We start from the raw sequence: 17,273 nt of genomic DNA on the forward strand, positions 1-17,273 counted from the left end.
AAAAAGTTGAGATTGATTCCTTTTTTGATTTTTAGATTTATTGTTTCGTAGAGTTGATTTATTAAATAACAACGCTCAATTTTGATTTGGTAACAACTACTATATATGTATAATCACTGCAATGAGTTGTTATAAATGTTTTTTTAATGACAAATATAACAACTTTTTTGTTCTTTAGTAAAAGAGTGGTCATATTTCTATCAATAAGTCGATCATAAATGTGTATAACTTTTCTAAATCTTCGAATCTATGAATAACAATGATTAAACACATGTTGATTAATGGAATATCTCGTGCCTTATCAAAAATTGAAGTTAATTATCTCCTCTCGCACTCCTCGCTCATTCACTTCTATTCTTCTGACTTTAGCTGAGCAACATTTTACTATTTCCAATTCGACGTTTTAGATTTTGTTTATACATTTTGTATATATTCCACAATTATTTATCGAGTTGCTTTATTCCAAAATTTCAGGTGAATAACATGACCCTGTCAGTTTTTCATTGTCTACCGCTCATTTGCATCGTCATAGCAACAGCCAAAATCGAAGAACTTAAGGTATGAATATTAATGGGAATGTAGGGAAATATTGATTGATAAAGGAAATATGTGTATTAGATTGGTTTTTTAAGTCCAATTAAACTCCAGTGTTTGCATTGTCTTTGTCAAAGAAACGGGATCTCACACACATTCGATTTGATATTTGCAGTTTATACTGTTCCATTATATTACTTTAGGAGACAGAACAAATCTTGGAGCTCAACAACCTTGCCAAGGTAGACATGTCATCTGCGTCAAAAGAACTGTTTCAAGAGTTCATGAGCACTCTTTGTTGGAACAATCTCACTCCAAAAAACTTTTTGGAAAACTATATTAGATGGGAAAAAGTGGAGTTTTTGGAAAGCGCAAAAAAGTTGTAAGCAATTCAATTATAATTCTTATAATTCTAATATTTCATATTTTCAGTCTTGTCCCGTCACAGTCCGACCATCATTTGTACAACAAGTACTTCTTTCACCTCGGGCACAATTTCCTTTCCAACTGCACCGTCAAAAACGACAAAAAATGGAGAGAGTCTCACTTTGAGAAGCACGAGAATGATTTGTTTGATACCTACATGTACGACGGAATGGCGCATCGCGAATGGGCTACTTTAGAACTTTAAATGCATTTTTTGATACCTCATTTAAAAATCACCAATAAGCTAAATCGAGTCTACTTGCGCACCAGGGCCGTGTGGATTTTTGACTTTCTTGAGTTCTGTGCGGCTGTAAGTGATCATAAATGTCAAGTTTTATATAGTTTTTATATAATCATTATGTTGGATTGTTTCTGAACAATAAAATGTATCTATTCACTTGTTTTGCTCGCTGTCCAAAAAAAAGTTACAGTGCCCTAAAGTGGTCGCCATAATTATTTACCACCCTGTATATTCAAAAGTAGTACTATAGTCTTGTAGTCAAAAAAAAAGTGTGACCAAGAAATAACACGGCTAACTATTTTGGATGCAAAAAAATGCTGGTACCGCTGAAAAGGTTTCAAATTATACATGATTTTGAAAAAAGCTTGCCTATTGAAACGTGCACAATTGGTTTTGAGGGAAGGAAGTGCACTAAACAGTGTTTTTGTGGCAAAATGGGAATACATATCTAAGGTTCTCTGCGTAAAAAATTAATCGACTGATAATAAAAATCACGAAACTCAAAGACATCGAGAAAAGTTTAACGTTATCTTTATATCATTTACAATACGAAAGCAAAATTATTACAATACGAAAGCAAAATTTTATTTATCCTTCTGTGTTTTAACTCAACAAATTGAAATCTAACGCGTTGATCATACGCAATAGTTTGTTATTAAAAACTAATTTCAACCAAATTCTCACAACATCAACTGTACTATTCTCGCGTACTCAATAATCTCTCGTCTTGCAAGAAGAGGTGAGTTTGTCAAACAAAAAGACGGGAACAGGTTTTCCTCGGGTTTCCCTTTATCGCCTGCGTTTTGTAGATTCACGATCTCTAACCTTTTTAACCTTCTTCACCGTCGGCATCACCTACAACATTATTTTCGTGCCGTTGTAGTTTTTATTTTTCTTAAAAGTTATAAATCTTCCTTATCATATGTATAATCAACATTTAATAATTTTATCAATGTTTGAAATATAGCTTTTGGTATTCTGAGTTGAGTTTTCTGAAAGAAAAAGAAAAAGTGCTCAGTCAGAAAATATAACATGTAGTGTGTATGTATTCTTTGAGCAATTGTCGAGTGTCTTACAATAAAAGTACTATCATATTCCGCTACGATTTCGGAATCCCTGAAAAATAAAGAGAACATATTTTTTCTAGCAGATCAAAATGAACGGAGAATGGAAATCAGCTCTCCGATTGCAAATCGAGGCACTCGCCAAAAGAAACGAATTGCACCGTAAATCATCAGTTGACGAGATTAAGAAGCGAACGGTAGATATGGACAAGCGAATTGTCAAACTTCGAGAACTTGTTGGTTCAAGTGCTAATGACGCTGCCCTATTTTATTTGGAGTGTGTATGCCATGCAGACGAAACAGAACGTCTTTTAAACCGAGGAAGTTCAGTGGGAAAAGAGAAGAAATGGAAAAAGGTGAAGCGAAAAACAAGCTCATCAGTAGCTCCGCCATTATCCCGAACAATATCGTCCCTTCCAGGTGTGGTGAGTGTGAATTTAATCTCTGAAAAATGAACATTGGTGTAGGACGTTCAAGAGTTTTGTCAGAAATTGTAACAAGAAACGTCCGACATTTTTTTCAAATTGAGAGTAAATTGTTTTAAATGTGGCCGATGGCGTCCATGTTAATTTAAGTTTCAATATAAAGCATACTCAGCTTAAGTTAAAAAATTTAGATTTCTCCTACATTTTTTTCACGATAGATGCCGATTAAACGCCTCACAAGACAAGGTGATTTCAGTTACGTTGACAAAACGATCAGAAAAAACTTGGACAATATGATAACCTGTCATTTGAAAAACGGAATTATAAATAAGTTAACTCTTCATTCAAATTTTCAGTCATCTCCTGATGTTATTCAAACTATTGATGTATCAGCCCTTGAAGACCAAACGCCTCAACGTCCGCACTGGTGGGACCAATTTCAATTGTACAGACGAACAGACTTACTTCGGTTTTCCAAGCAAAATGATCGACGGGAGCTGTGGAGAACGCAGAAAGATTTCTTCCTCTCTTGCCTTGGATTCATGGTTGGAGTCGGGCACACTATGCGGTTTCCAGCAAAAGTCTATCAGCATGGTGGAGGCGTTTTCTTTATCCCGTACCTGTTTTCGCTAATATTTTTTGGTCTTCCATTAGTATTTTTGCACTTATCATTAGGTCAGTATACTGGACAGGCAGCTAATACAGCGTTTCAGAGATTGATGCCAATTGGATCAGGTAAATCAGATATGAGTGCAAAACTTATCAATCGTAAAGATATTCAGGAGTTGGTTGGGCTTTGGTTGTGATTGCAATTCCGGTAGCGGTTTATTACAATATTATTGTGGCTTGGGCAATTCACTACTTTTTTCAATCGGCAAAAGGACTTTTGTTGGGAGACGAACTACCATGGGAAACTTGTAGAGACGGTGAGCTGTTTAAAACTCAAAATAATCATAACTGGAATGATCCAAATATAGAATGGCAACTAGACAACCGTTGCTGTAACTTGCACAACTTGCATAGCTGCTTCAATTCTACAAACTCTATCACTGCACCAGAAGCATTTTTTCAGTGAGTTTTTGGAAAATGAAGTACATATGTTTATTTTCTATTTTTATTTTTTGTTGACAAAAAGCTATTTTTTAAAAAACGTTTAAATCTTTGCAATTATTTTTGCGTTCAGTTCCGAAGTTCTTTCATTATCAACATTTGGGGATTTTGCGTTGGGCCCCCTACAATCTCACTTGGTGCTATCCTTAGCTGCTGCGTGGCTTTTGGTCTTTTTTGGAGTGTTTAAGGGTCTTGGATCAATTGCTCAAACTATGAACGTAACTGCTACTGTGCCATATTTACTGGTTTGTTGTAATTTTTTTCAGCTTTTAACGAAAATATTTCCAGTTGTCTATTCTATTACTGCGTGGAATTAGTCTGCCCGGAGCCAACAAGGGGCTTACATTTTTATTCACTGTCGATAGTACTAAACTTTGGAAATGGCAAATTTGGAAGTCAGCTGCTGAGCAAGTGTTCTATGAGCTAGGAATAGATGCGGGTCCACTCATTTCAATGGCGGCGTTTTCTAGGTATCGGAATAATATATACCGAGACTCGGTGCTTTTGGTAATTATGTTAGTGAACACTATCAGACGATGACAGAAAAAACATGGTAAGGTTTTAGGGATGCACTGACTTCTTGCCTCTCTGGAATGGTCATCTTTTCATTTGTTGGATTCATTGCAAGCGAGTCAAACAGCAATGTAAATGATGTTTTAAGTAAGTTTATCTGTTCCATATCAACTATGTCATTATTTCACTTTCAGAGCACGACCCTCTCTACCTGTCATTTACAGTTTACCCGGGTGTCACATCATTCATGTATTGGGGAGGTCTCTGGGCAACGTTGTTTTTTGGAATGTTGGTTTTAGCAGCAATTGATGCAGAATTTGCATGGTTGGTTCATACCTTCATATCAAGTTCATTGTTTTTATTTTTACAGGCTTGAAATGATAGCATCTGCATTTATGAATCACTTCTCCATGAAAAACAAAGCAGTGGAAAACAGGCTTTTGGCATTTCTTTGCTTAGCAGGGTTTTTTCTTGGTTTACCGTTGTGTGCTCAAGTAAGTGTAGTAAATTCTATACTATTTTTCTATCAAAAAATTCAGGGTGGGATTTTTGTATTTCATGCAATTGAAAATCTTAACGCTAACTGGAACTCGTTCTCCCTAGCGTTACTCTCAGTGGCTATTGTATGTTATGTGTACGGGATCGACAACTATTTGACGGATATTTCTGCAATGCTGCGAGTTCCAAGAATTCAGATATCAAAGGCGACAAGATTGAAAGTAAGATTTTGGAAAAAAATAGAACACTACGTATTACCAACAAAAATTTGAAATTGTTTTACACATAACAATATAAATTAAACGTTTTCCAGGAAAAACTAATATATTTCTTCGGACCTGGTGGAATATATATAAAGTTTTCACTTTGCTTCATTTGCCCTGTTATCTTGACAGTTCTCCTTGTTGCTTCAGTTTTAGGATACCAGAGAATCTCATTTGCTGGGCGACCAATTCCGATTGACTATGAAATTGTTGCTTGGATTGTTATGATTGGACCATTACTTGTTGTACCTTTGGTTGCATTCATGCAAATACGGCAGATCCGAAACGAAGGAAAACTTTTGAAATCTCTTTTTGACACTTCCGAGTGGAGAGAAAGCCAAGACGACTCCCTTGAGCCAAAAGATCTTTATATGCGACAAAGTGGTAAATTTGAGAGCCCACCGAATAGGCGAAGAACACCAACAATTTTCACTCATCGAGAAAACACTTATATGTACATTGATTCACGTGGACCAACAGTGAGATCACGTGTCTTCCCACTTGGAGCTTCTCTAGATCCGTATGGATGGAAGGCGGGAAGACTCAGAGATCGTCAGCAACAAATTGAAGAGACCGCTTCGAATTACTCAGAGGAAGATTCAGCGACGACAAATTCGTTCATGGCGTCAACTGTGAAACACAATGATGACATGGAGTTAACCCTATTTGGTTCGCCACCTGCAATATTAGGAGATGACGAGAAAATAATGACAACCAGATTTTCGGAATCGATGCCTGTAAACTATAAATGTCGTAATGTTGAAGTGCCAAGAATACCAAACAAGCTACCACAAAATATGGAAAGGATGGCTCGTAAAACACGCAAGAAGCGAAGTGTAAGTGAATATAAGATATTTTCAAAAACATGAATTATTATGTTGACAGAGCATTATTGTTTAATTTTTTGTTAGTAGTAGTATATGAAAAGCGTTTGCCGAAAACCTAAATTACAAAATGTTTTACCTCAAACTTTTAGATATAGATTCTGCCAAATGATTACTTCGAAGCAGTAATTAAAAAAGTCATTTTGCAATAACTTTTTTAAAATCAAACACTTATTAACAAAAAGCAACTGAAGAATTGTTGACCCAGTATTTTTTTCTTGATTTAAAACTGCTGATCATTTTAAAAATTGTATCAAATAATCTGAAAGGAGATGTTTACAACTTTATTCAATAGATTTTCATGAGAACGTATAGGTTTGATTTTATTTGATTTTTTATGTGAAGCTTTTGAAAAAAATTAAATTAATAGTTCGTTTTCTTTCAGATCATTTCAATTTGTTCAAACCATCTTTATATCAAAATAAATTTCAGAGCCCATCGGCATCCGATCCACCCGTCCCGACAAGTCCACTCCCTCCACCGCCCAAATTACAACACTGCCGATCTGAGCCCCCAATGATGAACAGCAAAGAGTCACACTCTCCTGAAATCATCACACCAGGTGATGATTCACCGTCAATTTCTAACTCATCTGACGACTCATCCGATGACTGCTTTCGTAGAGCTACAGTCATCCGACGGAAAACCTCCGACGACGACGCATTCACTCATTTCTCTACAGCAACCGCTGAATCAATTTCCATTACACCCTTGGACTTTCCCAGACAGCGCTCTTTGAGTTCAGTGGCAATTTATGACCAGGAGCAGAAGAATGGCAGGTCGAAAGTGTTATCACAGTTAAAGCGGCCGAAACCAATTGATATGCCGCCAAAATAAATTTTGTTGCAATTTGTGAAATAAAAGATTGTTGATTTTGAATATAAACATCAAATATTGAAATGAGAACAAAGTGATTTTTCAAAGAAAATTCGCCAAATTAGAGTACATATATTGTAATATGAAAAGTCTGTTTCCACTTTATAAATGTCTAAGTGCAAAAGAATAATGATAATTCTATAAACATTTTTCCTGCAATTTTCTCAATTGTTATTCAAAAGAATGTTGGAAGAGTTGAAAGAGGAAAAGATCACAGTTTCTGCATCTTCTTCTCACAGTATTTAAAACAGTTTCCGTTAAGAACTTGAACTAATTCCGGACTTAATATCAAAATTCTGCAAATCCTCCAAGATGATTTTCTAAATCTTTGCGTTGATCCTGCAAGCACTATAAAATACGTTTTTTTTTTCAAATTTATTTCCACAGAAAAAACCATACGATACGATAACTCCTTTTCTGATTAATACTGTTTTAATCCCCTTGTAATGTGCGAAACTGTACATTTTGTCCTTTTCAGGCATTAGCAGGCGATACATGAAGTGCCTGTACAAATCGAACATATTAAACCAACATACGCACTTTGTTGGAGCCGATAGTGATGATAAAACGGCAGAAACCAAAACGGTTGATAACGCGGCAACATTTGCCTTTGTGACCGGCTTCAAGCATGTCGCAGGCAATTCCTCTAGTAACTATCGGTAAGTTTCAACCTTAATTTTATATTGTCCTTGCAAGACATATTTTTCAGCGGCAGTGGTAATAGCCGTTGGTATCGCTATTGGATCATTGGTCCTCAACATTATTATCCTCGGCAATGTGAACACTCTCACAACCACCGTTAACAATAACCCAGTCTATCATTACACCCCAGCTCCACAAGTAAACTCAACTCCTGGTACGGTTAACACTTCTCCATCTTACACACAAGCTGCCAATTATTTGCTGAATGGACTTGATGACACCGTTGATCCATGCCAAGATTTTTACGCTTTCACGTGTAATAAGGTGAGTTGAATTTATAAAGAAATTGAGTTGGTACATAGTTTATTATTAATTATCACTATTTTGAATTAAAAAAATCTATTTAACTTTGTATTTGTAGTCGATTTTGAGGTGTTCGTAAGTTAGAACTTTGGAATAAGAATATTTAAATTATTCAACGATTATCAAGGTCCAATAACTTTTAGTTCCTTCAAAACACCGATCTCCAAAAACTCGGCCGATCTCGTCTAGGAACCTATGATCAAGCTCAAGTCGACGTCTACTCTGAAATTGTTGCCGCTCTCAGTAAAATTGATGTCACGAGCACCACAACCTCCAAGACCGAAAGGATTACAAAAGCGGTAAGTAGATTGAGTTACATCATATAATTGTCATTGTGATTTTATGATGATGATTATGAAAAACCAAGAGTGTTTCAAAACAGAATGTTCAGAAGTGAATCATGATCATGCATTGAATTATTGTTAAACATAAATTATCAGCATTTTCTGAAACGTTCTTTGTTTGATAAGTGAATGAGTCGGAACATTATCAGTAGTAACCTTCGCTAAAATTTTATATTACAGGCTTTTGAAACCTGCAAGAACAACTTGGCAAGCCCAGCAGACAAGACCGCAGTTGTCTACGCTGAAATCACAAGTTTGTAAGGGTTATTTGAGTATTTTTCAATTATCCAAACGAGATTAATTTAGGTTTGGAGGTGTTCCATTCTTCGGAGAGCCACTGAAAACAAATGTCGACTATTGGATGGTCGCTGGACAAATCGAGCAGAAACATGCTGTCGGTACATTAACATACACCATTGCTTCTTCCGATTATAAAGATCACACCAAGAATGCTCTTTACACTGGACCGGTTAGTTTACTAAAATATATTTAGTGTTTTTTACTGTGTTCTGGAGATGATATGAAAGGCAAAACCAACTAAACCGAATTACCTTTCGCCCAATCAAAACACCAGATTAGTTACAATACGAAACACATATTAGACGATTGTACTTTAATGATTTTTGAATCAATCCACAGATCCCATCAAACCTTGGTAGTTGGCGTCAACTACTTACTCAAAAAAGTAGCTTGGTTCCGAACTTTGGGAAATAAAAAAGCAAAAATTGATTTAAGTCACGCTTCAATTTTATTGGATGTTTTATCTATGTAGTGTCTAAATGTAAATAACTAATAGTAATTTGAAAGTATATTGCCATTTAATGACACAAATTTAAAATTATTCCAGAATTTCAACTACTATATGTATCATATTTTAAGAACTATATGTATGAATATGCAATATTTTCAGCCGGGACTATCCCTTGCTAGAGATTTCTATGTGAAACCGCAATATATCGCTGAAGTCAACCAACGTGTCTCCGATGTCAACGATCTTCTGACGGCGTTTGCTAACGCTGCTAAAAAAAATGTCGGAGCCGATGCACTTCTTGCAGCTGCTCAAGAAGTTGTCAACTTTGAAGTTCAAATTGCAATGGCGTCCTGGCCTGATGATTTGTTGAGGTGGGTGATAATTTTCAATTCTTATCATTTTTGCGTAAAGTGAAGGCATCTTATCAGAAAAGTGAAATGAAAAATGTTGCTGGGTTCGACTTGAACTTCTCATAGGAACAGGAATGGAAAAGCAATAATACGTATTTTCAGAAACTATCAGCAACAGTATAATCCATACAACATTGCTTCAGCAACCACTGCTTATCGTGCCATCAACTGGAAATCTTACCTCGGACAGCTATTTCACGGTGTTGCCAGCGATGCTGATCAAGCCAACTACAATGTAAAATACCAGCAAGCAGTGCCTAAACTAAATAGTTATTTTTAGATTGTCGTAACTGAGCCATCCTACTTTGCCTGGTTGAACAGTGTCTTTGATGGAAAAACTTCCAACTCGACCGTAGTCGCCAACTACATGATTGCTCAACTTTTGGCCGACGAATCTGACTTCATCAACCCAGCAACTGCAAAAGTTTCCTCGGACACAAATTATATCCATTATGCGCTGAGAAATGGACGTGGAATCAAAAAGTAATACAATTTACTGCGGAATTATTATAACCAATCGGTAAAAAACGTTCAGAATCGGGAAGAGAGAGTACAGAATGGCTGATCTTGATGGAATCTCTGAAGGTTGCATGGATCTTCTCACTGCTTACATGCCATACGGAACTGGATACGTATACGTAAAATCGAAGAGTGAGAGAAATAAAGTTCAAGCTGATGTCAAAGATCAGACTACTTTGATCATCAACAACTTCCAGGTAAGCCAGATTGTGCAAAGTTGAAAAAATGGTAACTTTTTTTCAGGGTATGATTGATTCTCTCAATTGGATGGACACTTTTAGCAAGAACCGTGCCCATAACAAGTGTATGTTTTACTTTTTTGCTGCCTGCTTATTTTCAAACTTAATTCAGTATCATAAAAACAAAACAGTACCTGTTATAGTGCTCCAAGTGTACATAATAACAATTTTCATTTAGCTGACTCATTGGTGAAAAACTTTGGATGGCCAGAGGCAATGTTCGGTGACTTCAATGACTTTACAACAGTTGACGCTTACAACCAGGATTATGCTTCTATTATCGACCTTTACACCAAAGACAAAAATGATATCTATGGAATTTTTGCTGTATTGAAGAAAGGAATGGAAGTCAGAGAGTTCTTCCGAATTATGGGTGAACCAGCTGATAGAACCAATTTCCTTCAATCCCCAGCCATGGTAAACGCCTGGTACCAACCGGAACGTAACTCAATCACTTTCCCATACGCTGCTTGGAACCCACCATACTACAACTTGAACTATCCACAAGCGTACAATTTTGCTGGACAAGGAGGTACTGGAGGACACGAATTGACTCACGGATATGATGACGAAGGAGTGCAATTCGGTTTCAATGGAGAGCTGACTGATTGTTCGTGGAACAAGTGTGGATGGATGGACACGAACTCTTCCTCTGGATTCATCGACATGGCTCAATGTGTTGTCACTCAATTTAGTACACAATGTTGCCCAGAAAAGACAGGAAATATTCATTGTGCAAATGGAGCTACGACTCAAGGAGAAAACATTGCTGATTTGGGAGGACAACAGGCTGCATACAGATCATACAGACAATATGTTGCAACCACTAGAAAAGGTGTTGAAGAAGATAGACTTCCAGGATTGGAGAATTACACTCCTAATCAAATCTTCTGGATCACATATGGTTACTCATGGTGTATGAAGCAATCCGACGCCAATTTAGTTCACCAGGTAAAAAACCCTTTTCTTTTAACTGAAAACAGTGAAAATAATTTATTTTCCAGCTTCTTACCAACCCTCACTCACCGGCTCAATGCAGAACCAACCAGGTTATGCAAGATATTCCAGAGTTCGGAAAAGACTTTGGATGTGTTCGTGGTAGCCCAATGTACCCAGAACCATCCGGCAGATGCAAGGTCTGGGTTGGACAATAAATTTGATGATTTATCAATTGTTTACCTGTTGAAACGCGTACTATTATTATTTTATAATATTTTCCTACTAATCCTGTGTTTTCCTACTAATTTTCCAGCTAGATATACTCGTCATTGTTCCCTTCAATGCTTTGAAAAGACAATAAAAACTTGGTTTTTAAACATTACGGAACTGTGGCAATTCAAATGGAGATTATAACAGATAGGAAAGGAAACTGCACTTTTAAAGTTAGAGACCTAGAATACACTAAACGGAGAGATATTCCGGAAGGGTATTGAGATTGCATCGAAGTTTGTCTGTCTAGTGGATTTTGAACCGTCTAGTGGAATGATTTGTCCAATAATCCGCGACTTGTTCGAATGTTTCTTTTCAAAATACGTGTAACTTCTTTGAATATTTTTTGCCGAGTTCCATTTGAATACTGTTCTATTTCTGAGTAACAAATGTTTCCGGAATAAGCCCTATGTTAGTTTGGTCAGGGAACTGATTAAAACACATTTTTCAAAGTTTTATATTCAAGTTATGTTGAAAACATCCGTATTCCAACATTGTAGTTATTCCTTAAGTTCTGCTTGGTCATTTTTGCACCATAGGAATATTCTTTATTAATACATTTAATTTTTCCGTGTAAAAATGTATTTTATTGAAAAGTCAATTTTTGTAAAACTCCTAATGTATGCATGTAATCTATGTCATTTTTCTTTTCTAGGCTCAAAAAATATTTATTTGGTAGAGAAATGACCTACCAAATACAAAAATGATAACCAATGTCAAAGTTTAATTAAGAATTGTTCGAAAATTAGTTAAGTTAAAGAAAATACTCCCGTTTTGAATTGTTTCTTGTTTACTAATTTCCGGTAGAAATTACAGTATTTCAACTTCTCCTTTCTGCTTGTGACTTACATGTGGATTCATATGTCTCTACTGGAAAAACAGACGCATGTTTACTGATCTTTGATTTTGGCATCACAACTGGCATAGAAACTATTGCTATGGAGATCTTTTCAAAACACAAATTCATGCTTAAAAAAGAGTGAAACATAATTTGCATTTCCTCTCCCCCCACGCGTATTTTCTTCATACTGTCAGCCCCCACTCTCAAAATTTACATTTATTGCCTCTGTTCATGAACATTTTTTTTTCGTATTTCCCGATTTTCGTATTTTCACAGGCCAAGCTTGCACGAAAAATTGTCAGATTTTGGCATTTCAAATGATCTCGAAGCTCTGATCAAATAGACATGTTTGAATAAAAATACATTTGTAGTCCCAAAATGCACTTTTGCATTTTGCATCCTTTTGAATCTACGAAAAAACTTTACTTTACGGTTGAGTTATGAAATGCTAGAGCATCAATCTTTTTACAGATTCATAGCACTTTGAAAGATTATGTTGTTTCCATTAACCAAGTCTTTATTTTTGATTTTTTAAAAATATTCTTTCAAAGTTCTAGCAATTACTTTTTTACGCGTTCGCGCGAAATTCAATTAAAGTTATTTTTGTCATAAAAAATACGCGTTTTTCTTAACTTTCTCCTCAGCGTTTGTTCTTCTCGTTTTGTTCTTCAATCCTCATTTTCTCTGTTTTTATCTAAAAAATCTATGGCAACGAATTTTGTTTCTCTCTGTTTGAAGTTATCTATTATATATATATATATATATATATCACATAATATCTATTTCTTTCTGTCTAGAGTTTTTGCCGTTGTTTGACGCAACATCTACATGTATTCTGTAGTTATAGGTACATCAAGCAAATAGGGATCAAAACTAACTTAACGTTCTACAATTCTTTTACAATGAGCTTTTCAGATCAAGAATTTTCGTTTTGCTACGGTATTCCGATGAAGGTAGGTTAACACAGTTTGACTATAATTCATAAAAACGTTTGAAAAAGTAAAACATGTATAAGTACTGAATATTTTTGTATCAGTATTGCTTTCATAAACATTGTCCTTTAAAAAAGTACTGTAGACTTTATTAGCCTATCGTATTTTTCTGCGAGACCTCAGTTTTGTGTTATTTCAGGTGATAAAAAGAATGAGAGAGCGTTCTTCAACAAACTCTCAAATTAATCCATTTACATCTAATTTGACTGTTCCAAGAGATGAACGCGAGCCACGAAAAAGAATATCAGCTGAAGCTGGCAGCATTGATAGCATAGGCTGGCTTGCAAAAATCCGAAAATTGAATCAACAGGTATACGAAGCATGAAAACATAAAATAAAATGAATAATTCAGAGCAACCCGCCTAAAACCGCAATCCGTGTAACCCCACTTCGCCCTGTTTGTTTGTTACATCCTATGTACTACCAAGATGAAGAAAAAGATTATAAAGCTCCAGAATTTCCGCAAGTGATCAAAGAGTTCTGTGCAGATATTTCAGTTGATTTGAGCACTGTTAGTAGATACTTACTGAAATATTATATTTTGGTGATTTCAGATAGAGTGGAAAAACTATGAAACTGTTGAAAAACTTCTCAAGGAGTGCGATGAAGAAAAATTTGCGAAATTCATGAACTCACAATTTTACAAAACAGTTTGGCATTCTTCTGCGCTGGATGATAGCGCTGGAAAGGTGAAGTACACTGTACCGTTCACCACTGACCTAGCAAACATCATTCCCAAACTAAAATTTGATATGTTCTACAGTTTTAAATATTGCCATTGTAACTTGAAATAGAAAAAATACATAAGAGCAAAGCAACACTATAGAAAAGTAATTTCGTTTCAGAGTCCAAACTACCTGCCACCTATAATGCGACAAAAAGCTTTCCAACACGCTTTCGATCGCGCTTGGAAACTGCAAAAAATAAACAAAACTCTTACTGAAGTAATTCAAGATTTATTATGTATCTATTAAAAATATGGCTTCATTTACAGACAATTATTAACTGCAAACGTTCAACACATCATTTGAACCAAATGCCGGAAGAAGAAGAGATTGAAACAATCTCCGTTTAAAGACAGACATATCTTCCAAACATTGGTTTGATTGACATGTTCGTTAAAAATGTCATTTTGTAATAGTCCATCCTAATTTTATCGGTGTTACTTAAACAACACCTGCAAACAATCTATTTTAATAAGGTTGATGGGAAAATTGCTTATAATCACTCTTATGTTAGTGAAAATATGACCATAGTAAAGCTTTAAAAAAAAATTTGAGAACACGAATCTCCTTTGGCAAAGTTTAGATTGATTAACATAACGGTGAAGCAAAAATTTTCAGTTTCAGTCATGTTTCAATTTTAATTCTCACACTTTCGTCAGTTTTGTACATAAATAGATTTGTCAGCCTACAATTTCAAATTTTCACTTTTTAACTGAAGTTAAAGTTATGCTCGGTCGTCTTATCCCCAAAGTTATGTTTTAAAGCAACTTTTCCACAATTCTTACTACACCTTTAAATGATTTTCAATATAAATTTAACCATATTTTCTCATCCCCCACTCGTGACTTATTATTTTTTGATGAATTGTTGAATCGTTTTTTTTTCTTTTTACTAAAATTTATTTATCTCTCACAATCTCGGCAGTAGAATTGCCGTACCAGTAGGTACTGGACGGCACCCACTCTGGCACATTGACTAATCTTTTCCAAAAAACGTACACTTTCAATGGCACTGTTTGGACCTTGAGACAAACTGATAAGAAAGGAACAAAGCCTCAAAAAACGGAGTGCCAAGCGCTGCGTGGTACTGCCGGATTTTCCTAGAAGCATTCAAAAGTGCAAGTGCGCCGGTGGTTGTTTTGAACTTGAAAAAGTAGAAACAGAGGCCGCAAAATGAAAGGATTCAACTCGATATCCAGTTTTGATTTACAGCATATAAAGGCACAAGTTAAGAATAAGGTTGAGAATCAAAGTGTTCATCGGTGGAACACACAATATTTGTATCTTAGGTTGAATTTTTTATTCTCGAAAGTTTGAACGCAAAAGTTTTTCTTTAACTAGACATTTACAACCAAATATTCATATTACACCGATGATTTTGTGTTGTTTTCTACAGGCACAAATTTTGGTTTCAATGTATCTGACACGACGGAAGAACAATGTGACAAATTTCGCGCCAATTTTTAGATGCACGACTTTTGTATTTCTGTATTTACCTTAGTCCGTGGTTAAGCCTTTGTGAGATTTCTCACAGGTGGAAAAATGGGCAGTGAAAATTTGTAAGAATAATTTTTAAAAATTGGAAGTATTTGAGTCTTTGAGCTATTGCTTTATTGAACCATTTATTTCCCAAAACTTTGCAAAATCTATGAAGTTAAACAATTTTTGGACTTAGTTCCAAATATCTCACATGTTGAAACTTCAATACTAAAAAAAAACAAATAAACGGCAAGGAAATTGAAAATTATGTGGGAGAAGTGTTATCGAGGTAGTATGTATAAAGAGGAATATCACACCAATTGAAATTGACAAAAGTGGGAACGTAAGCGAGTTTTATATCAAATAATGCCAGGGATTCACAGAATCTAAAATGACCGGAAATTAAAAGATAAAGAATCGCGAGAGTTTGCTTATTCCGGTTTATTGATCTTATGTTGAGCACTGTTCATTTTTCTGGTCATCTTCCGATAGAGCTGGCGTACTCTCTCTTGTCTTGCTTTGTCTATTGGTTGAGTGTCGGCTTTTTTCGGTTTGACAGGCGTAACGGTAATGTTACTTATTTTGATGATAAGCTTGAACAGTATCCTAATTCTATCCGCATGCGAAAGGAAAGGAATATGTTATGTTATCTACCCCGTCTACTGTGCCACCTGTTGCATTTTGTTGCACTCATTTTTCACTATATTCAATACCGTTAACACAGTACTTTAGAACTAAAGTTTTCCAAAACTTCATCAACTAATTGAAATCCGTATGAAACGAATTTTTCTGAAAACGACATAAATTTGGTTATGCAATTTACCAACGTTTAAAATATATGCTTCAAAATAAAACAGGCCGATTTCGAAATTGTTACGTAACAGTGAATTGAAAAACCAAAATTCGCGCATATGTTATCTTGTTGTTCTTGTGTGGATCACTCATGCTTACAGCCAGCTGACCTTTCTCCGCTGTGCACCAGACAAGCTCCGCCCTCTCTAGACAGTGGATCATTGTCCGAGAGATCAGTCTGCAATAAATAAACATATGCTTCCAGTCTTGCATTTTGTACGCCCTTAGTTATGCTTGAGCATTTTGCAGTTGTTTGTACATTATTATCTCTGTTCGGAAATTGTTTTAATAGTTTTAAAACATTTTTTTTTCATTTAAAAAAAGCTTTTGATTCTATAGATCTACATTTCTTTCCGCTCTACGTGCCTTTTTCGATCTATGTACCTTACTACCGTTCTTCAAAAAATATGTTTATTTTTGGTGTGGCGTGTTGCATGGTGTTTTTGTTAGGATCCCTGTTAGGGCGAAAGACATTAGGTTGAAGCTTGGAGTTAGAGTACGTTTTTGGCTATAATGATTTGACACTGATAATTGGTGATGTTTTTTTTTTGGAATCTCTTTCTAAATTTGTTTATTAATGTTCAACAATTCTTCCACACATAGAGTAGTTTTGATACTAACGTATATTATTTATCCGCTTACTAATCAAGACTGCCAACACCATAATCAGAGAAAAATGGTGGTCCTTGAGAAAAAATAAATCAAAAACTGAATATTTCATCCCCTCAAATATATACGACTAACTTGTCTGCTTTTCGCACACCACGCACCCTTTACCTTCTACCCCCATCGTCAGACAGTCAGTTGCAGTTTCCACCCAACTCGAGAAAAAGAGGAACACCAATTCTCTGTGCCTGGTAGGGGCTGGTACTAGATCGAATAGGAGCTTTGGCGATCCTTGATTAACGCTATATTGCCAATATTCAAAATCACCTGTGAGCTAGAGATTTTTTAAGAAATGGGATTTCTTCTCCCTGGTAGGACCATCAAATTTTTAGGTTACAGTCGAACAAGTTTAACAGAACTCCCGACTCCACAATAGTTTCAACATAGACCTGGTGTCAATTTGATGCT

General features: G+C 35.6%; 4 protein-coding genes across 4 annotated transcripts; all 4 read left to right on the plus strand.

Annotated features, from left to right (window-relative positions):
• Positions 1 to 483: 483 nt before the first annotated feature.
• T25B6.3 (TryThrA_C domain-containing protein) lies at positions 484 to 1,165 on the plus strand (the record flags this gene model as incomplete). The annotated part of the gene is made up of 3 exons (NM_077125.1): positions 484 to 558; positions 738 to 916; positions 967 to 1,165. The coding sequence occupies 3 exons, from the start codon at positions 484 to 486 to the stop codon at positions 1,163 to 1,165; spliced, it is 453 nt and encodes a 150-aa protein (NP_509526.1).
• Positions 1,166 to 2,349: 1,184 nt separating this feature from the next.
• snf-12 (Sodium-dependent transporter snf-12) lies at positions 2,350 to 6,835 on the plus strand. Its single transcript, NM_077126.4, has 12 exons — positions 2,350 to 2,690; positions 3,047 to 3,425; positions 3,473 to 3,616; positions 3,668 to 3,761; positions 3,874 to 4,045; positions 4,089 to 4,315; positions 4,366 to 4,460; positions 4,508 to 4,637; positions 4,684 to 4,807; positions 4,853 to 5,032; positions 5,125 to 5,910; positions 6,391 to 6,835. The coding sequence occupies exons 1-12, from the start codon at positions 2,358 to 2,360 to the stop codon at positions 6,793 to 6,795; spliced, it is 3,069 nt and encodes a 1,022-aa protein (NP_509527.1). The 5' UTR covers positions 2,350 to 2,357; the 3' UTR covers positions 6,796 to 6,835.
• Positions 6,836 to 7,433: 598 nt separating this feature from the next.
• Positions 7,434 to 11,427, plus strand: nep-22 (Neprilysin). Its single transcript, NM_077127.5, has 12 exons — positions 7,434 to 7,493; positions 7,544 to 7,800; positions 7,983 to 8,138; positions 8,364 to 8,440; positions 8,490 to 8,652; positions 9,094 to 9,305; positions 9,447 to 9,579; positions 9,625 to 9,827; positions 9,880 to 10,060; positions 10,107 to 10,167; positions 10,281 to 11,053; positions 11,107 to 11,427. Exons 1-12 carry the CDS (start codon positions 7,463 to 7,465, stop codon positions 11,254 to 11,256), a joined length of 2,397 nt encoding a protein of 798 aa, NP_509528.1. The 5' UTR covers positions 7,434 to 7,462; the 3' UTR covers positions 11,257 to 11,427.
• A 1,627-nt stretch (positions 11,428 to 13,054) lies between these two features.
• Positions 13,055 to 14,219, plus strand: T25B6.1 (RGS domain-containing protein; the record flags this gene model as incomplete). The annotated part of the gene is made up of 6 exons (NM_077128.2): positions 13,055 to 13,105; positions 13,284 to 13,454; positions 13,497 to 13,655; positions 13,699 to 13,833; positions 13,990 to 14,088; positions 14,139 to 14,219. The coding sequence occupies 6 exons, from the start codon at positions 13,055 to 13,057 to the stop codon at positions 14,217 to 14,219; spliced, it is 696 nt and encodes a 231-aa protein (NP_509529.2).
• Positions 14,220 to 17,273: the final 3,054 nt, after the last annotated feature.

The sequence above is a fragment of the Caenorhabditis elegans genome, chromosome X (assembly GCF_000002985.6).
Source record: "Caenorhabditis elegans chromosome X".
Classification (NCBI taxonomy): Eukaryota; Metazoa; Nematoda; class Chromadorea; order Rhabditida; family Rhabditidae; genus Caenorhabditis; species Caenorhabditis elegans.